The sequence below is a fragment of the Leptonychotes weddellii genome, chromosome 9 (assembly GCF_054177405.1).
Source record: "Leptonychotes weddellii isolate Sample4059 chromosome 9, ASM5417740v2, whole genome shotgun sequence".
In the NCBI taxonomy this organism is placed as follows: domain Eukaryota; kingdom Metazoa; phylum Chordata; class Mammalia; order Carnivora; family Phocidae; genus Leptonychotes; species Leptonychotes weddellii.
The window spans coordinates 11022547-11043710 of record NC_138377.1 but is presented as its reverse complement, the minus strand read 5'-3'; the positions used below and the strand labels follow the sequence as shown (position 1 = coordinate 11043710).

Below are 21164 nucleotides of genomic sequence, written 5' to 3'. Positions count from 1 at the left end.
CCACCCCCGCCAGTTCTCTCTCTCTCTCTAGAATAAATAACTAAATCTTACAAAAAAATAAAGAACTCCATCATGGGGGGATTTAGAGAGATATAAAAGTGCAATTTTCATATTTTTAAGTTGGATTATCAAGACAAGATTCCTCCTAATAACAAAAGCAACTACAAATACCACCACTTCCTGTGCCCTGAGTAGGTACAGGGCTGTCTGCAAAGTACCTCTTGTGCATTTTCTCCGCTATATTGTTGAAGCCTCTTTAAAACTCTCTGAAGTAGGGGCACCTGGGTGGCTCAGTCGGTTAAGCGTCTGCCTTCGGCTCAAGTCATGATCCCAGGTTCCTGGGATCGAGCCCCGCATCGGGCCCCCTGCTCGGCGGGAAGCCTGCTTCTCCCTCTCCCACTCCCCCTGCTTGTGTTCCCTCTCTCGCTGTGTCTCTCTCTGTCAAATAAATAAATAAAATCTTAAAAAAAAAAAAAAAACCTCTCTGAAGTAGATAATGCAGCGTCCAAAAATGAGGCCCAGGGAGGGTCTCTGTCGGGTCATCAGATGTAGCAAATGTGGGTCAGAGAGGCTAAGCACTTGGCCACGGCCAAGAGTGCGAGGGTCTGGACCGGAGTCTACACTATCTGATCCCACAGCCCACAGGCTTACTGCCACCATCTGCGCCTCTTACCTAATCTCTGTCTTGCATTAGATTCGTCTTCCATTTCAACTCTTTTTAAGTCTGCTTGTGTACGTAAATGGAACAACAGCCTGGAAGAAACCAGCGATGTGCGAACAGCAGCCCTCACTCAAACCTCTGGGTGCTGGTCCCCCTGGCTAGTGGAGACCGGGCTAGGACACCAGCAGCATCTAGCACGTGACCCTGACCGTCAACCTTCCTACTCTCACAGCCTCTGACTCTAATGAACTGCTGAAGAGTCTGGTGACATTTTTATCTTTTAATAGATTTTATTTATTTAAGAGAGAGAGTGCATTCGCACAGCGGGGAGGGGCAGAGGGAGAGAGAGAATCTCAAGCAGACTCTGCTGAGTGTGGAGCCCGTCACGGGGTTCAATCTCACGACCCTGAGATCAGACCTGAGCCAAAATCAAGAGTCAGATGCTCAACCCACTGAGCCATCGAGGCGCCCCAAGATTCTGATGATATTTTTTTTAATGATTTGATAGACTAGCCCCCAGCACAGGCCCTGGCACTTACACCTAAATGCTTAGCCAAATTCTGTAGGAATGAAGGAATCCAAGAAAGAATACAAGGGTCCTTCACACAAACACATGACCCAACAAGGCAGTCACCCTCTCCATAAGGCCCCTATGCCCTTGCTTCCTGGCAGAGTCGACCATCTGGTGGCAATAGAATGGGCAGGAAGGGCTTCCGATGGCAGTTACTGTAACGCCAGGAAGATGAACATCAAGCACTTGGTTGACCCCACTGACGACACAGAAGATTCCTGGAATCTCATCAACTGGTAAGCAGGGGGCACTGAGAATTCAACAAGAATGTGTCAGCACGAACTGCCTTTTTATTGACTATGCAACACACAACAAGAAAGAGTTCTATGGGGACCATAGTTTTCTGGTCCAGAGATGTTGTTTGTTTATTATGGTTGGTATAGACGATAAAGACACTGTCACTTAGAAATCCAGCATTCCCACAAGCAAGAAAGGGAAATGCCGCTTAATCGAGCGTGTTCTACTCGCCCAGCTCTAAAATACTAAAACTAATAATAAAATAATAACAATAATAAAATTGAAGCATGGTATATTCTATTGGTCATACAGGACAAATGTATCATGTATACTGTGTTTCATCTTACGAATGCATTAATTTTTAAGTATAACTTCAATACGTGATTAATGCGATATTTTGATTGCTAATAATATAATAATGTGACCCTTTGTGTTTGTACAGAACTTTATCTTTTTCAAAGAGGTTTCACACCAACATATTTTTGAAGGCTCTTTAAAACCCTGGCAAGTAGATAAGGCAGGCAGAGTGTCCAAAAATGAGGCCCAGGAAGTTCCTTGAGGTCACCTAGCCAATTAGTGTTGCTGGTAGAATTAGGAGTCCAGACTCCCAGGACCACTTCCGACATGCTTTTCATGGAATCATGTTGCCTTAATGAATTTCTGAAAGGCTTGACACGACTCCCAGAACAGCGTTCTCCTCCCCTGGGGGTAGGTATAGATCCTCGGGTAATGAAGGCAAGTTTCTCGTTCTGTGTTTAATTGTTCTCTTCGTTCAAACACTTCAGAGTGCTTCCCAGACTCATTAGTCACCTTTGGCTTTTGAGGTTTTGATGAGACAATGAAAGTCTTCCTGGTTGAGTAGAAAGTTTCTGCAAAGCTCCTGGTCTTTCCCAGAAGAGGCCTTGGGTGTGGTACCCACAGCACACTTAGCTTCAGCTTCCTGTCTCTCTGGGCTGGACAGGCCGAGGACTTGAGGGCTGGAGGAAGGAATGCCCAGAGTGTAGAAGGAAGGGGTCTCCAAGTCAAAGGGGCGATCAGGATCAAAGGAGCTGTTCTTCCCCCGCCACATGGACCCCAATCTTTGCTGATCCCCCCAAGGATGCCCCCAAGACCCCAGAGGAAGCAGGTAGAGCTGGCTGTTTGTGCCTTCAAACTGCTCCCTCTGTGGACCTCTGGAGCTTTCTCTTACCCTCAGGAGCACAGGCTTCTCTTGTGGTCCCTACGACCCCCTGCCCAGCAGGGCCACCCCTGTCTTTTCTCTCCTCTGCTCCATCGATACCCCATTCCTCAGTTTCCACAGGCAGCTGGCTTGTCATGGACATGGCACTGACCTTCCACTTAGCACCCAGGTCCCAACCCTCTCGGAGACCCTGGGAGTGCCCTTGAGTGAGGAAAATAAGGCCACAGGCAGGACTGACCTGAGGAGCAAACAAGATTAAATTCATAAAGTACAAAAGAGCAGAGACGGGCACCTGGGTGGCTCAGTCATTAAGCGTCTGCCTTCAGCTCAGGTCATGATCCCAGGGTCCTGGGATCGAGCCCCGCATCGGGCTCCCTGCTCCACGGGAAGCCTGCTTCTCCCTCTCCCTCACTCCCCCTGCTGTGTTCCCTCTCTCGTGTTCTCTCTCTGTCAAATAAGTAAAATAAAATCTTAAAAAAAAAAAAAGAGCAGAGACAGAAGTAGACAAACACCAATGTTAGCTTTGTTATTATTCCCCTTCATTCAGCCGGCTGTTGTGGGCCTAGAAAATGATGCGTGTCCGTTCATCTCAATCTGATGAACAGGAGGCTCCCCTGAGAAATCCTCAGGGGGTGGACCTGAGGCACCAGGCCATAGCAACCGTCTGCTTCTTTCGGCTGCGCCCAGGTCTCCGGTGCTCGAGGTGGGGTAGCTCTAGTCCCGTCCACCACCTCACAGTGCATGCTGGCCTCAGGTGGATCTCTTCCACCTGTAGAAACCCACACAGAAAGAGCCATGCAACCGTGCCTTGGACCAGGGCCTTGGGTGAGCCGTTATCTTGAGGCAGCTGACCTCTGACCTACAGAATCCTCCAGAAACATCGGGACACAGGACCAAATGGTGCTCCTCCAGCACCACCATGAGGGCGACAGGCTGCAGGGTTGGTTCGACTTTTTTCATCTTGTGCCTGTGAGGCTGGAGCTGCCTGGGAATTATTTTTAGCCAACTCACCTATCTTCAACACCATTCATTTCACCGGTGAGTTAAATAATTTCTTTTTTTTTTTTTTTAAGATTTTATTTATTTATTTATTTGAGAGAGAGAGAGAGAAACAGCATGAGAGGGAGGAGGGTCAGAGGGAGAAGCAGGCTCCCCGCCGAGCCGGGAGCCCGATGCGGGACTCGATCCCGGGACTCCAGGATCATGACCTGAGCCGAAGGCAGTCGCTTAACCAACTGAGCCACCCAGGCGCCCCAGTTAAATAATTTCTAACACCGATTTATTCTAACATGTTTGTTCTAGCATTTATTATGTGGATCAACAAACCCTCAGGTGCTGACGCTCAGACCGGCCTTTAGACCTGGTCTCTTTCACATGCTAACCAACTACCCCTGTGGTTTGTATTGCTGATTCGGCTACTTCACAGGGCGCTGGGCACCCTTCTGGTGTAGACGAAGATGAACTGACACACATATATTTCGTACTCTTTCACCAGAAGCCTTTAAAGTGAAGTACAGATTTGGCCTTGACCATCTCTACCAGTTCCCTGTCACACAGATGGGGCTCACGGCCTTGCAGCCCATCCTGAGCAGGAGCCACACCCCTTCTCCCACGGGCCTGATAGCACCAGCATAGGGGGTGCCCCGTCTGTGACTAGAGAGCGTGACTCTGTAAGGGACATGGCCACACACCGGTGAGTTCCAAACTTCCACTCACTTTTTTTTTTTTTTTTAAGATTTTATTTTTTTATTTATTTGACAGAGAGAGAGAGAGACAGCTAGAGAGGGAACACAAGCAGGGGGAGTGGGAGAGGGAGAAGCAGGCTCCTGGCCGAGCAGGGAGCCCGATGCGGGGCTTGATCCCAGGACTCTGCGATCATGACCTGAGCCGAAGGCAGACGCTTAACGACTGAGCCACCCAGGCACCCCGTTCAACTCACTTTTAACTAGAGAAGTCTCTAGAAGACCTGAAGGAGAAGTACATCTCCTGGTTGTCTGAAAATAGACCCCGAGCCAACACTTTTCCCCTCCCTGAGGCAACACAACACATGTGGAGGGGCTGCCCTGCCCCCAAACCACCACCCCCATTCTGCCCAATCCTGTACACTGACTGACTCAGCTCCCCCTCCCTTCAGGAGTCGGTGATGGGGGCAATGAGCTTGGGATGGGCAAAGTCGAGGAGGCTGTGAAGAGACACATTCGAAATGGGGATGTGATCGCCTATGACGCGGAGGCTGACTTTGCTGTCACCACTGGTGAGTGCTCAGATGGCGGGCCAGTCAGGCCCGGCTACCCAGGGGAAGGGACCCGGAGGCCTGGAGGCTATCCGGCCAGAAGCTCCCCTCCTCTGTGAGGGGAGTCTCCAGGGCACCAGGGCAAGAAGGGGACCTGGTTCTCAGCCTTTGGCCTCTCATTCAGTCATCCAACAAACAACGGTCCTGGAGTTACGTAGCAAGGGTCGGGCTCCCCAGGGCTCCTGCTCTAGGGGTAGCAGACAGACAAGGAGCCCTACGAAAGAAACACACCAGCTCATGCTACACAGTGCCAAGAGGAAGATGGAAGACAGGGACAGGCAGGCCACTTTAGATCAGTGGTCAGGGAAGGCCTCTCTGAAGCGGGGTCATCCATGCTTTCCTCTGTGCCTCCTGCAGGGTGGAAAGAGAACCATCTGGTAAACGTTTGGAGGGGGCAGAAGGCTTCCCACCTCCCTTCAAACTTACCTCTGCCGCAGGCTGCCCTGTCCCTCTTTTCCCCGTCAGGACCAACCTTTCCCAGGTCCTTTGAGGCCCCAGCTCTCCATCCTTGACTGCACCACAAGTTTCAGGGATTTTGACAGATACCCAAGAAAGGCTCTCCCATTTCCTCCTCAAAACAGAGCCTGTAGATGAGCAGAAATCCCTGAGGGGATTAGGGCTAGGGTAGGAAAACCTGCACCTGATGAATGGCTGGAGGCTCAGTGTGGACAAGTTTGAGAGTTCAAAACTCCAGGGGGCCCCAGTCACAGGGGGACCCCACACTTTTGTGACTTCTACCCCCATTAGCTCTACTCAGTCCACACTACAGATATCAGAGAAAAGTCCCCTTGTGCTTTAGGGGGTAGACGGAAGAAACTATTTTGAAATATATCAGAGCACCCCATCCTTTTTTTTTTTAAGATTTAATTTATTTATTTGAGAGAGAGAGAGAGAGAGAGAGCACAAGTGGGGGGAGAGGCAGAGGGAGAAGCAGACTCCCCACTGAGCAGGGACCCCCCCCCCTCCACCCCGTGCAGGGCTTGATCGCAGGACTCTGAGATCATGACCTGAGCCGAAAGCAGCAGCTCAACCCACTGAACCACTCAGGTGCCCCCAAGAGCACTCCATTCTTTTTTTTAAAATTTTTTATTGTTATGTTAATCACCATACATTACATTAGTTTTTGATGTAGTGTTCCATGATTCATTGTTTGTGCATAACACCCAGAAGAGCACTCCATTCTTAACAAGGCCTGCCCTCAGGAGAAACCGTTTTACCAGAGCCTAACCTACCTGGGGAAGGGAAATACCCAAAAATAGTCAACATGCACCAACAGATGATAATATAAGCAGAGACATGGAAAATCTAAGGAAAAAATGAAGAGATGTCAGAAAGCAAAAACACTGCAACAGAAATGAAGAATGCCTTTAATGGGCCCATTAGCAGCCTGGACACAGCTGAGAAAAATCACCTCTGACCTTGAAGGTATGACAGTAGGAACTTCCAAAACTAGAAAGCTAAGAGAAAAAGACTGGATGAAACAGAATAGAATATCCAAGAATTGTTACGTGTAATGGGAATATCAGAAGGAGAAGAAAGACAGAAAGGAAGAGAAGCAATATTTAAAGCAATAATGACTGAGATTTTCCCCCTAGATTAATGTCAGAAACCAAACCATAGATCCAGGAGGCTCAGAGAGCACCAAGCAGGATAAATGAAGAGCAAAGGTAGGAATTACATCCAACTTCTCCTCAGAAATCACACAAGCCAGTAGAGTGGCATGCAATATTTAAAGTGTTGACAGAAAAAAACCACCAACCTAGAATTCCGTGCGCTGTGAAATTATCCTTCAAAAGTGAAAGAGAAAGAAAGAATTTCTCAGACAGGGTATTTGTTGCTAATAGACCTGCCTTGCAGGAAACATTAAAAGAAATTATTTAGGGAGAAGGAAAATTGCGTAAGTTAGAAACTCAGATCTACACCAAGAAGGGCATTGGAGAATAAATAAATGAAGGTAAAATAATTTTTATTTTTCTTGTTCTGAATTGATCTAACAGATAACACTTTGTTCAAAATAATAATAGCAATGACTCTTCAGTTATGCTCATGTATATAAGTGAAGTGGATGACAGCAATCATACAAGGGATGGGAGGGAAGAATGAGGAATATTTTGTCTAAGGTGTTTGCCCTAACTGTGAAATGGTTGTTTGAACGTGAACTTGGATTTGTTGTAAATGTATGTTGCAAACTCTAGGGCAACCACTAAAAAGAATTTTTTTTTAAAGAGGTATTATTGATATGCTAAGAAATGAGAGAAAATAAAATCCTATAAAGTGCTCAATTAAAACCACAACAGGCAGAAAAATGGTGGAAGACAAAAATGGGGGGGAGCGGAAAGAGCTAGGGCAACAAACAGAAAACAGTAAAAATGTGGCAGATATTAATACAGCCATATCACTAATCACCTTAAATGTCAGTTGTCTAAATACCCCAATTAAAAGGCAGAGATGGTCAGAATGGATAAAAAAACAAGGCCCAGCTATAGTTGTCTGTAAGAAACCCACTTTAAATATAAAGAAACACATAGATTAAAAGTGGATGGATGGAGAAAAATATACCAGGCTAACAGTAACCAAAAGAAAGCATACGTTGCTATATTAATCTCAGACAGAGCAGACTTCAGAGAAGGGAAAGTTATCAGGGTCAAAGGGGGCAGTCCATAACGTAAAGAGGTCAATACTCCAAGAAGACATAACAATTCTTTTTGTTTGTTTGTTTTTGAAGACATAACAATTCTTTTTTTCAAGTTTTATTTAAGTAATCTCTACACCCAGTGTGGGACTTGAACTCACAACCGCAAGGTCAAGAGTCACATGCTTTTCTGACTGAGCCAGCCAGGTGCCCCAAAGACATAACAATTTTTTTAAAGTTTTTATTTATTCATTTATTTTTAGAGGGAGAGAGTGTGTGAGCGTGAGCAAGGGGAGGGGCAGAAGGGGAAGGAGAGAATCCCAAGCAGACTCTGCGGGGCTCAATCCCATGACCCCAAGACCACCACCCGAGTGAAAACCAAGAGTTGGACACCCAACCAACTGAGCCACCCAGGCTCCCCAAGACATCAAATTCTTCATGTGTATGCTCCTAAAAAGGAGTGTCAAATATGTGAGGCAAAAACTGGTAGAAGTACAGGAGAGATGGGTATATCCACTCTAATATCTATGGAGACTTTAATAGCCCTCTATCGGAAAGGGACAGATCCAGTAGGCAGAAAATTAGTAAGGACTTAGTTGAAATCAGCAACACCACCAACTAACTGGAAATAATTGAGGGGCACCTGGGTGGCTCAGTGGGTTAAGCATCTGACTCTTGATTTCGGCTCAGGTGATGATGTCAGGGTCATGAGATCGAGCCCCGTGTCGGGCTCCATGCTGGGCGTGAAGTCTGCTTAAGATTGTCTCTCCCTCTCCGTCTGCCTGTCTCCCACAACCCCCTCCCCTGGCTCGCCTGGTCCTCACCTGCCTCATTCTGATATATGCCTTGTATTTATGTGCCACATGCCTTTGTACTCAATGTATGTTTGCATTTTTTTCCTGCCTGAAATGCCCCCCCTCTCCACCCTTCCTCTGGCAAATCCTGCCCAGCCTACAAGGCCCGTATGAAATGACACCTTTTCTGTGAATTTTTCCCAAAACAGGCAGGATGAGTGGCCCCTCCTGAGTGCTCCCATCATCCTCTGTGAGCACCTCCCTCCCCCCCTGAGCGTTGGCTGTGCACACAGGCCCTCTCTCCCCTGCGTCGGAGTTCCTCTTCCTTTTTTAGCTCTGACACCTACAGTCTAGCAGGTCCTTAATCAATCCTTCTTCAGTTGAATGGAGAACTCAGGCAGGTTTCAGAGAAAAGCCAGTGAGGTCGTCCCCAGACTGGGGAATAGGCGCCTTGGGCCTGGCTGACTTAGGAGCGTTCTGCAAGCAAGGAAGAGGCGATGCCGCACAGTCAGCTAGCTCCTCGGAGGACCGGCTTCCACGCAGCAAGATGGATCCAGGTCCGCCACGCCGAGAGTTTCTTAATGTCGGAAGCTCTGCAAAGGCTTCCTAGGGGTAGAGCCTAATCTTCTTCTCTCTCTCTCTCTCTTTTTTTTAGATTTTATTTATTTATTTGACAGAGAGAGACACAGCGAGAGAGGGAACACAAGCAGGGGGAGTGGGAGAGGGAGAAGCAGGCTTCCCGCTGAGCAGGGACCTTGGGATCATGACCTGAGCCGAAAGCAGACACTCAACGACTGAGCGATCCAGGCGCCCCTAAATCTTCTCTGACGGTTAGTAACAGTACGTCGTAACCCAGTTGGTTTAGAGCAGTGACTCAACCTTTAACTTGAATCAGCATCACCTGGAGAGCTTATGCGCTCCCTGTCTTCCCTGCTGAGTTTCTGATGAAGTAGGTCTGCGCTGGGGCCCAAGAATCTGTTTCTCACAAGTTCTCTGGTGCCATGGGTGCCACTGACCTTGGGGCCATTCTTTGAGATGAGTTCTGCTGCTTAGAGGCAGGGTGATGGACCCCATCACCTTTCCACTTCTATGATAGAATCTTTTTTTGTTCTAGGTGTTTCTAACTGGGGAGGCTATGCCTTGGCCTGTGCACTGTACATCCTAAACTCATGTGAGGTCCACCGACGTTACCTAAGGAAGGCAGTTGGGCCCTCCAGAGCACCTGGGGAACAGAACTGGACTCAGGCCCTTCCATCTGTTGCCAAGGTAACACACCTAGCCGGCCATGCCCTACGTGAGGCCTGTTCCAGGCTATAAGCTGAGGGTTCCTGGCTATAAGCCGAGGGTTCCAGGCTATAAGCTGAGGGTTCCTGGCTATAAGCCGAGGGTTCCTGGCTATAAACCGAGGGTTCCTGGCTATAAGCCGAGGGTTCCAGGCTATAAGCTGAGGGTTCCTGGCTATAAGCCGAGGGTTCCAGGCTATAAGCCGAGGGTTCCAGGCTATAAGCTGAGGGTTCCAGGCTATAAGCTGAGGGTTCCAGGCTGTAAACCGAGGGCCAGCACCACACGCTGCCTGTCAGCAGCCAGAAGCAGAGCCTGCCTCTGTAGGGGAGCAGACTTTGCCACCACACGATGTGGCTCTTTGGCATGTGGATTATTTTAGGCTGATTATTTTTAAAAAACAGAAGGACTCAGTGACTCTGCCATCGCCTCTTTGGGCCTCAGTTCCCATGGCCCCACCCACTGACACTGATTCCAGACTCAAACCCACCTCCTCATCCCCTGCTCCTCCCAGAGCCTGGAGCACCTTCTGGCGGAATTGTCCAGAGTAATTTGGATGGTGGGAAATTGGCACCAAAGCCCTGATTTTATGTCGAAACCCCAGGCCTGAAGTGACTTCCCTGGTGAGCTGCAGCTTCACCTGAGCTTCCCCTTCACCTGAGAGCAGGCGGGAGGCTGACAGGGCTGCAAAGCCTGAGAATCAGTGGAGGGAGCTGGGGTGTGCAGCCTGGAGCGGGGGAAACTGAGGGGCCTGAGGCCTCACACCTGAATGGCGTCCTGGGGGAGGAGACAGACCACGGCCTCGGCCGCCTGAGAGACAAAAGCTGGCCGAAGGGCAGAGGTCACAAGAGCAGACTACGGTTCACCGATTCACCGATTCACCGAAAGGAAGAGCTTGCCTTCTGCAGAGCTGCCCAACCCTGCGAGGAGGAAGCCTCTGACAGGGGCGCAGTCAGGGTTGGGGGAGGGGTTCCCGTGCTAGGTCAGGCTGGGCCACCGACCCCACGGCCACTCCTAACCAGTCCAGAACAGTCTCCTGCAACTTCCAGCCACATTTTCCCAGTCTGGTCCCCCAGAGGTCTAGACTGCTCAACGCAAGGCCAGGAACCGGGTCTTTTGTGTCTGCTTTTCCAGCAACCAGCAGAGGGAAACAGGGTGCTTGGTAAGTTCTTGTCGAATGAATGCATAAATGAACACACGGATAGATGGATGGACGCAGTGCCTTGTTAGGGCAGCAGTTCTCCAACTTCAGAATCACCTCAGGGGCATCTTAAACCACAGAGTTGCAAAGCCGACCCCAGGCTTCCTGACTCACTTGGCCTGAGGTGGGCTGGACAAGCAACATCTCTGACACGTTCTGGCCGACCACACTCGGAGACCCTGGATTAGAGGGTTGGTCTGGGGAGATAGGAATGCAGTCTGAGGGCAGGAGGGTTCCTGAGCGTTGAGCGTGGACATAGCAGCTTGGATGGGGGGAGTGGTTTGATGAGTCCCCAGGCAGCCAGTGGCTGAGGCCCAGAGCCCCTCACTTCTGAGAAGCAGGTGCATCTTCTGAGAAGCGGGTGCATCCAGAGCCCTGTCTCTCCCTCTGTTTCTCTGTCTCTTTCTGCCTCCTGCCACCCCGTTTCTCTCCAACACCTCTCTGGATTGATGTTGTGCCCACTTTACAGATGAGGATGCTGGGAGTCCAGCAGGGGAGGTGGCTTGCCCAACACACCCTTAGCTAAGGGGTGGCACTGGGACCTGAGCCTGGGTCTCTGACTCCATTCTCTGGGCTCTTCCCATGACTCAGAAGTTTCCCGGTTCCTGGTAATGCCAGGGTGCCACGTTTGGGGGGCGGGGAGGACTAGAGCAGCTGAAGTGCCGTTTTCAGGGGAAATGGTCTGCCCCAGTGGGGCCCCGAGGGCCTTGGGTGCTTTCTTTGCATTTCCTGGATCTGAACTGGAAAAAAAGCCTCAGGGGGCTGCCTCACACATGATTCCTGATTCACACAGACACCAAAGAATGAACCCAGCCAGACAAATTCATAGAACCCAAACACTTACCCTCCAGGGATGGAAAATTCTCCTTTCGGGTTTCCACACAGTCCTTCATAAATACATTAATGATGTATCACCCTTGTAAGGAAAATAAAAGGGAACTTTATCAAAGCAAAAGTATAGGGCGCCTGGGTGGCTCAGTCGGTTAGGCGGCTGCCTTCGGCTCAGGTCATGATCCTGGAGTCCCGGGATCGAGTCCCGCATCGGGCTCCCTGCTCGGCGGGGAGTCTGCTCCTCCCTCTGACCCTCCCCACCTCATGCTTTCTCTCTCTCTCAAATAAATAAATAAAATCTTTAAAAAAAAAGCAAAAGTATAAGCCCATTTGTGTTGAGCCACTCCTCGGGGCCAGACCAGCCCTGCGCTGGGAGACAATGAGGGGTCAGACCCAGCCCCTGGGTAGGGAACTTGGGATCCCCTGAGGGTGCATGGAAGACGGAAGGATGGAAGTGTGCAGGGCAAGCCGCTGTGGGGACAGAGAACAGGCCCTTAGCTCACTCCGAGGGCTCAAGAAAGGCTGCCTAGAGGAGAGGGTACTGTGCTGGGCCTTGGAAGGTGAGTAGGCTATAAGTAACCAGGTAAGAAAGGGTGGGAAGGGCCTCCAGGCAGCAAGACCCACAAAGCAAAGGTGCAGGCACGTGAAGAAATGCAGTGTGCAGGAGAAAGAACTGGAATCATCATACTAGGGCTCTGTAGGTCACTCCCTAGGCATCCCCGAGTCATCGAGAAGTGCTGGGCCGAGCTGTGGCCTGAGCGGACGGTGCAGCTTGATTGGCTGGGGGGTAAGGAATGCTCCTCATCTCTGCTCTGTGAATTGCTTGTAACGGGGCCTCCCGTATTCAGGGGTCTGATCTGATCGTGGCCGTAACAGCGTGAGCACCATGCGGAGGATCCCAGGGGAGGCGGCCGCCACCATCTAGGGCACACCCTTCCCCGCTCTGGGCTTTTGCCGTGCCCGGGAGGTCTATCTGCGGGCATTCCTCAGACCTTGTCAGGGGCTACGAGCTGATTGATGACACCTTATGGGAGGGACTAAGCGTGGGTGGATGGATGGATGGACGGACGGACAGATGGATAACGCAGAGAGGCAGGAACATGGCTTCATCCTGGGCTCCTGTTCTCTTCCAGCACTCCCATCCCACTCCACTTCTCTTTCTAGCTTTTAAACACTGAGTTACATAGAATAAAGACATGCACAAACAGTAGATGAATTTTTACACATGTACACATCCATGCAGCCAGTGCTGAGGTCATGACACAGAACAGTTCTGACTTCCCAGAAGGCCGCTTTCTCCCGCCCCACTTCGAAGAGCACCATCACCCACCCATGAACATCAGCCTGCCAGGCTCCCCGTGTGAGCCCCAGCGACTACCCTCACGCTCAGCCTCCAAGCCCAGAAGTCATCTGGGCCTCTTTTCCTGCTCACAATGCGCTGGGCCCCAAGCCCTGTCCTCTCTGTCTCACTTCAGGCCTCTGTCCCTCCTGTCATGCCACACTGTCTCCGCCTGGCCTGGGGTCACGGCCTCCAGGTGCTCTGCCTCCAGCTCAGTTCTCCTCTCCTTCTGTCACCTCCTCTACTTGGTGGGGTCTCTTGGAAGATGCTGTGGTGGTTCAGTGATTCCTGGAAATTTGCAGGCAGTCCCTGTTGGCGCAGCTGTTCCTCGTGGCTCTTCTAGAGGCTGAGTGCCAGCCCGTCCCTAAGCTGCTGATGGATCACATGCACCCTGACACCCCAAGGTCCTCCCTGCGGCCCAGAAGGATGGGAATGGTGCCAGCAGGCAGTGTGCTGGGAGGAAACGCTCCCTCCCTCCACTCCCGGGTCCCAGAAGCAGCACTCCCCCATAAAGAGAGGATATGACCCAATGGAGAGAGAAATGGAAGAATAAAACCCAAACAAAGGGCAGGAAATGTCATTCTGGGCTGGGCAGCCTCTGGGAAGGGGCTGGTGGACAAAGAGATGCCAGGAAATGCACTTTGGGTCCAGACTCTCAGGCCAGCCTTGAGTAGAGGCAGTTCCCATGTGACCTTTGCCAGCACGTTCTCCATTGTTTGGACAAGTTTTCAGTGAGTGCTCCTCCTAGCCCCTGGCTTGGCTCATTCCAGCTCTTTGGTCACCTGTGGTCCTAGCTGCCCCTCCTCCAGAAAGTCTTTCCTGAGCCACTCTGATAAACGGGGTGGGATGCCCCTGCTCTGTGCTGTGATCCTCACATGCCTGCCTGATCACTCATCTAGACCGTGAAGCCCCCAGGGCAGGGACTGCGTCCCATTCACCACTGTATCCCTGGTTCAGGGCCTGGCACGTAGCAGGTGCTCAAGAAAACTTTGATGGGGGATGGGATGAATGAGCAGGTGCCTGGGGAGGAAGGTGAGAGCCCTTCTCAGACCCATCCTAACCTTCCTGTTGTAGAGCCCTTGGCCTCCTCCACCCATTCCCCCTCCTCTGCTGGTGGAGGAGGAGGGAGAGGATGTGCAGGACTTCTGCCCCTCGGGCACCATCCTCTCTCCTTGTGTCTTCACCTTCCTCAGGGGGGATCAGAACTTTTCAACCAGCGAGAGACGCATGATGGGCAAGTAGACAAGTAGTTCTTTGGGACCTTACTTTTGAAGGGAAGAGAAGGAGCGAATCAAATCACTTAAAAAAAAAAAATCAGCAAGTATGTCAAAGGAAAAAAGCCCTGGGCGAGAGGCCAGGGGACCCAATGCTGCCAATAATAACTTACCTGATTTCATGAGCGCCTACTGTGTGCCAAGGACCACACTAGGTGCTTTATTTGCATTATCTCATTTAATCCTTACAACAACCCACTCAGGAGACATTATTACTATTAGTATCATCAACATCCCCATTATGCAGATGAGGACACTGAGGCACAGAGAGGTTAAAACACCTGCCAGGAAAGACCCACGTCAGATCTGTCTGATCCCAAAGCCTGCCTGCTGGGCCCAGGCTCAGGCTGCATTTTGTGAAGGGCTATACTCCCTCCGAGCCTCCCACATCCACACTGGAGGAGAGGACACCTGCAGCAGGAGATGGGACATGGCCCACACTGGCAGATGACCGGAGCTGAGCAGGGGCTAGGTTGCGGGAAGTAGCCCACGCTGTACCCGCAGAAGTGAATCTTCCGGGTTTTTTGAACAAGCATTAAATTCAGTTTTCCATCAAAACCACATTTAGTTACATGACCATAATTCCCAGAAGAAACACCCCAAACTGTTTGAAGTTGCTGCTTCTGAGGAGTGGGTCTGGGGCAGATGGGGCGTGATGTAGGCCACCTATTCTTTTTTTTTTTAAAGATTTTATTTATTTATTTGAGAGAGAGAGAATGAGAGACAGAGAGCATGAGAGGGAGGAGGGTCAGAGGGAGAAGCAGACTCCCTGCCGAGCAGGGAGCCCGGATGTGGGACTCGATCCCGGGACTCCAGGATCATGACCTGGGCCGAAGGCAGTGGCTTAACCAACTGAGCCACCCAGGCGCCCCTAGGCCACCTATTCTTCATGATGAGTCTCCCAGTGGCATTTGTATGGATACGCGAAATTTTATTTTTAAGAAAGAGACCATGCCGAGTCAAACACTCTTCCTCCGCTTATAAATGTATGCATCTCGTTCTTTTTCCTCCCCCTCCACCCCTTCTGTTTCTGTTCTCATGTTTTTTTTCCAGGAAGAAAAGATGTTGGGCATCCTGGTGCGGCACAAAGTTCGGAGTGGAGTCTCGGGCGTCGTGGGCATGGAGGTGGACGGGCTGCCCTTCCGTGGCACCCACGCCCAGATGGTCCAGAAGCTGGTGGATGTTGCCACAGTGTGCGTGTGACTGTGCCTGTGGACCGCATACCAGATGGCCGGGCCTGGACCTCAGGAGGAGCTCCCCGAGGGCCCCCGGCTTCTTTCCGCGAAGGCTATGCACATAAACACTGGCCCTGGGTGAGCCCCGCCTGGGACCCTGCAGGACCACTGCCTGGGACGGGACCGTGCGGATGATACGGACTGAGGAGAATGGTTCTTTGGGGTTTTTTCTTTTCTTCCTGAGTGCTTAGAGGCTTTGACTTCAACCCCCCTCCTCCTGGTTCCTTCAGGGCACCCACGTGGTGAGAGTCGTCTGACCAACCGCGCGTGGGGACACCCGCAAAAATATTCCTTGCCAGGCAGACAGAAGAGCACGCATGACCAGGGCCGTGAATAATCCCCCAGGCTAACTAAGAAATAGTAAAATGTACAAATACGTAGTGTCTATTTACGAAGCTCTGGGACTTTACCACCAGCACCAAAATATTTATACCTCTGAAATGCTTTCTTTTTCAAACAACGTTTTGTTTGCGTGGGCCTTCAAACCTTACGTTTATCACCATCACCTTCTGTGAGGCCCCCACCTCTCTTCACTCCCACAGGTCCTGACACCCCCCACCCCTAGGAGCCTGACACTTCTCCCACTCCCTCCCCATATGCTCAGCCCCAGCCCAGAGCCGGAGGCTTTGGCTTCCCCATGTAGGAGGGCAGGCACGCTCCTGGAGCTTGGGGGAAGGGGTCGGGATGGTGTTGGGCTCAGGTGGCTCACAGGATCCTTCTGGACAACAGTAGTCAGCTCGCCCACATCTCCTTCACAATCTTCCACTGCACATTTCCCAACAAAATTAGAAGCAGAGTCATTGACCACATCCCATTACACTCCTGTATCGAACGAGGACGGTATCTTGTGCTAGTTCACGGCTGAGTGATGCCTGACTCATCCAGATGGAAGAGTCCGGCTTCCCAGCTGCAGCCCCAGATGCTTATTGGGCCTGCTTCATTTTATTTCCTTAAACATGTCTACTTCAGTTCTTTAAGGGACGTTAGTTGTAAAGCGTGGAACACTTGCTACTCTAAATTGCTCAACAGTAGAAGTTAGAGCCGAAGTGTAGAGTAAGCAATCAGGGATTCACTTCCAGTGCTCCCCACGCCGCAGCATGGCCAAGCCCCTGGCCGGAAGCAGCCGGGGTGGGGACCGTCCTCCCCTCCCCTTGTCATTGTGTCCGGGAGTCTCCACCTACAGGTCTGTGCTTCGGCTGGCGTGGGCTCAGGGCTGATGTGCTCATTGTGATGAGCTCATGCTCCCTCCATCTGCAGCTTCTCACAGCTCACCGAGTCCCTCCAGGCCCCCAGCTTCACCCCCTCCCCCCCACGGAGGGCCCGGGATCCTCCAGTGACAGTTTTGGTCCCTGACATGCGACTGCAGAGCTCCATGTCCTGTGGGGTCTCGAGAGCATCCCCTGGCATTTTTGAAGTCTCGATGCCTAGGGAAGAGAAAACATCATGTCGGTAAAGCTGCCATCACTCTTCTGATTCATATTTTGGGGGAAGACACTAATGGGCTTTGGGTTTTGCAATAGTAATAACAGAGTTCTGTTCCGGCATGGAGCAGTTTAAGGCAGGACTGTGTAATAGGTTATCTGCACTGTGGCCAGAAGTTTATGGGGAGATGATGAAGTTGTTTGGGAAAGAGGCCGAGACCCGGGTGGAGCCCAGAGAAGGCTGAGAGTGAGGGTCCTCACTCTGGAGTGAGGCACCCAAAGGCCCCTCTGCAGGGAGAAATGGTCGAAGGTGCAAGAGAGAGCCAGGAGTAGATCCCTCAGCAGGGTCCAGCCCAGGGACCACTGGAGCTCTGAGCTCCAGGATCCGGTTTTCTTGTGTTTCTATTCTGCAGTAAGATTCCTGGTCAAGCCTTTAGTAAAGTTTTGCTCAAGTTCGTCCTCGTCTTGTCTGTGTTTTGATAAAAAGCCTGTGTCCACGTCTGGGGTAGCACGGTGAGCATGGCTCTGGCCTGGAGAAGCCAGTTACGGTGGGACAAGAGTGTCCTATAGGGAATGGCGGGGCGGCCCAGGGGAAGAGATGGGCTGGGCCACCAGCAGGATGGATTTGTGGGGCAGGTGAACATCTCTGGGCATTTCCAGGAATGTTAGGAGGGCTCCTGGCAAGCTGGGTCTGAGGTGCTCTTTGGGTGTTCAAGGGCAGGCTGGAGACGTTGGGCACACCAAGGAGCACAAGCCCTGTAGACCCTGCAGGAAGTGGGACTCAAAGGCAAGCCAGCCAGCTAATGGGGTCAGGGTTCCTTAGCCCCCTGCTGTCCTCTGGTCAAAGGCCATCCCATTGCTCATCTGGGCAAGACATTCCTCTGAATTCATTTCCTGCCCCTCTTTGAGCAGGCCCTGTTGACGGCCAGCCCCAACCCTGGAATGACTCATGCTGGTTAGTAGCAAATTGGTGTCATTAGAAGTATTTGTTCAGAAACTGGACCATCGTTTGGGGGGGCGGGGGGGAGGATATAGCTGGGATAATTCAATGGAGAGAAAATTGGATATCATGACCTCTATGGTACATTCCAGCACTGCTATCTAATGTCTAATCTAGCAGTGTCCTGATAGTTGTTGAATTAAAGCAGATGGAATTGAAATCCTACCATTTCTCCTGGTCATTGGGTACCATTGTGACTTCAGGGTGATTGCCGTCAAAGGCCATTGTCTTGCTAGATGAGTTCCAGGCATGGAGGCTATGGGATCACCAGCTTCAAGAAGCAGGTTTTTCAGAAAAGCACTGAACCAAGCAGACCACCTTCCGGCTCTTTTGGTTATATCATTCAGAGGAAAGCAGCAGATGGGGATGTATTCTGTGCTGAAAATTTCTCCCACTCTTGTCTGGCCAACCCACAGGCCAATGTATATAAACAGGAAGATGAGCCCTCATCTTGCTAAGCAACACTGGTGAATAAGAAAGGAATCTAATGACTCTGTCACCTTCTGTCCAAACCAGATGGGCCTTTTCCTCCATCCATTCTCTCAGGAGAGAAAGGAGTCTTAATCCCCAATGATGTCCTCACTTAGTCTGTTTGGAAGAAGGATCAATTCTTGCAGAATCCTTCAGGACTCCAGGAATCTGACCCAGAGAAGGATTAAGTAACCAAAACCAAATTTACATTTTAATATGATGCAGTTGATCTTGAGCAATAAATATGTAGCCTGTCACTGTTGAGAAGATGCTAAAACCTAAAAGGGCTGGCCAACAAATGTGAGCCTCCCCAAACAAAGCCCAAGCAGTGAGGAGAGCCCCAAGAGATGACTCCAACAGGTCTTTCTACTTTGGCAATCTTTGCTAATGAGGAGGGTGGTCAGCCTGATCAAGCCTTTCCTCACTGTGGGGAACAGACCCTGGAGGGTAGAAGGGATCATGTTGTCCAAGGACAGTGATATTCTCCAAATCACAGGGCTGGACTCTGTCCTCAAAAGGGAGGGGGCCAAATTAAGTCCCAGAGTGGATTTGCAACAATGTGCTAAAGAGTTGAAGATACTTTATGAATCTCAAGAGGAGGGAGAGAAGACCCAACTTCACTTGAAGGCTCCATCCTTTTTGGTCACTGCTGGGTGACCAAGGGCAAATACCCTAATTTCTCTGAGTTTTCTCTAGGAAAGCTAATCCTGGAACTTCCTGACTCTGCTGGGTATTTCAAGAGCCCTCTAGATCCCCGTGGTGTTGAAAGATCCTCCTTCCCCATAAGGACTGCAGCACACTCCAGCTGTGGCTGGCTACTTTGCTTTATTTGCAGACTCAAGTTTGCTACATAAATCCATTGCACAGTCCAACACACACATACTTGGCATAAAAGAGAAGACAATACAAAAATACAACTCTTGATAGTAAAAGGAACCGCCCTCAGCTCATCCCAGTCCATCCCAGTGGGAATGCCCATGTTTAAGGTCAAAATAGGGGGAAATTTGGGATGAGGAGGCATGGAGGCCTCACCCAGTGCCATCGCCCCAGTAAGATTCTGGGCTGGGACTGGGCAGACTTTTCTTGGCAGTGTGGCCATTTCTGCCACCTTCAGATCCGGTCACTTCCTCCTTCAGGAAGGGGAAGAGAGGCATCCCAGGTTATGGGAGGCCCTCCATAAGGAGCTAGCCTAGGGCTACCCAGTCAAAGCCAAAGCCACTTCCAACCTGAGGTATCAGAGACTCAGGATAAATCTGCCTCTTAGAGAAGGACAGGAGGAGAGGGGAAGAGAGATTGAAATATTCTCCTTGGCCCTCCTTTTAGCAGATTCCAGAAATGTTCTGTGGATGCCAGCTTGTATCTCCCCATCCCTGGTCCCTCTCAAGGCTTGAGTCCACCTAGCCCCTTGGGTGTGGGGAGCTGGAATCCAGAACTCTGAGAGAAGTCAGAGCTGGCCCCAGCCCGCCGACCAGGAAATCTGAAGGGCTAGCATTTCTGCAAAGGTGGCCAGATCCTTGGAGCAGCAAGAAGTTCTTCTGGTCCTTGGTTGTGTTCACCAGGGTGGAGGCTCAACATGGTTGGGCACAAAGTTGTAGGAGAGATGAGACCCATACCGAGGCTTCTGGGACAGAAGATGATGGCAGAGAGGTGGCCGTCAGTACGCTGGGCTACCTGCGGCCCCTGGGGCCCACTGTCACTCTCCACGTGCAGACGTGGGACATCTGGCAAAGGAGCAGTGCTGGAGAAGAAAGGGGGCAGGACGAGCCCGGGGGCCCCCTCCTCTCCTTGTCCTAGGGGCTATCTAAACCGTTGTGGAGCTTAACCCTAGGCCTTTGGGCTGAGAGATGCTAGAGAACGTGTCTCTGTTTTGCTTTGTTGTATCTGAGAACACGGAGAGCGTGTCATGCTCCTGAGACTGCTAGACGCTCCACAGGGTGTGTGGCAGGGGACAAAGGCGGGAACTGGGGTGGGGGGGGGCAACACCACCAGCACTCACATAACCCCAGCCTCAGTGTCTTGGCACAGAGCTCTCATGGAGACCCTGGCATTTTAATGCACACACACAAGCCCTGGCTTCCGTGCCCAGTGCTTCTGGGCAGATGGAAACAGAAAACTAATTAGGGGGACTCTGTGTGTTGGGAACTCCGTCCTGACACAGAGCTTTCAGTACTGCCTGTTTGAAAGGACACAGACATGGCCTCAGGGAGCCCCGGGGAGCCCTGGGATTTGTCCTCTATCAGTCCCGGGGCTTGGGGAATCCGCTCAACTCTCCCTCTGAACGTGAGACATGCCTGGAGCTGGGGTCTGTCCTCTCCTGTCACTCCCTTCACTGTCCCCGACCATGCACCTCTTCTCCCCGTCCGACCTCCTCCTGGCAGGTCCTCTTCCCACAAACGGGTGGGTCCCGAGCGTTAATGATGACAATACACCTTCATGTGTCGTGTCCCCAGGAGGCACTTCCCCATAAGGAGAGGTGTCATCCGTGACAATGGCACTGGAAGGTCCTGGCACGTGTGCCCCCAGGTGCCCCACCCTCGCCTCCCCCCAGTCCCTAGCCTCCATGTCCTCACACTCTGCACCACCCGCTCCCCCGCCCCGCCCCGGCAACTTCTCTTCGAGAACCCCAGGGAGGTGACAACTGGCCGTCTGCCCCTCGCCAGAAGCCCCGCCCGCACCAGACAACCCCCAGGAACCGACGGGGCTCATCCCCGCCGGGCCCAGCAAGCTGGAGCGGGCGCCCCGG

General features: G+C 51.4%; 1 protein-coding gene across 1 annotated transcript in view; it reads left to right on the top strand.

Moving 5' to 3' along the window:
- Positions 1 to 18110, top strand: part of DGLUCY (D-glutamate cyclase) — a 73503-nt gene extending 55393 nt beyond the window's left edge. Inside the window, 5 exon segments of the mRNA XM_081830058.1 lie at positions 1334 to 1438; positions 1440 to 1468; positions 4784 to 4903; positions 9483 to 9634; positions 15348 to 18110. Coding sequence (XP_081686184.1) covers positions 1334 to 1438; positions 1440 to 1468; positions 4784 to 4903; positions 9483 to 9634; positions 15348 to 15497 — 556 coding nt within the window. The 3' untranslated portion in view covers positions 15498 to 18110.
- Positions 18111 to 21164: the final 3054 nt, after the last annotated feature.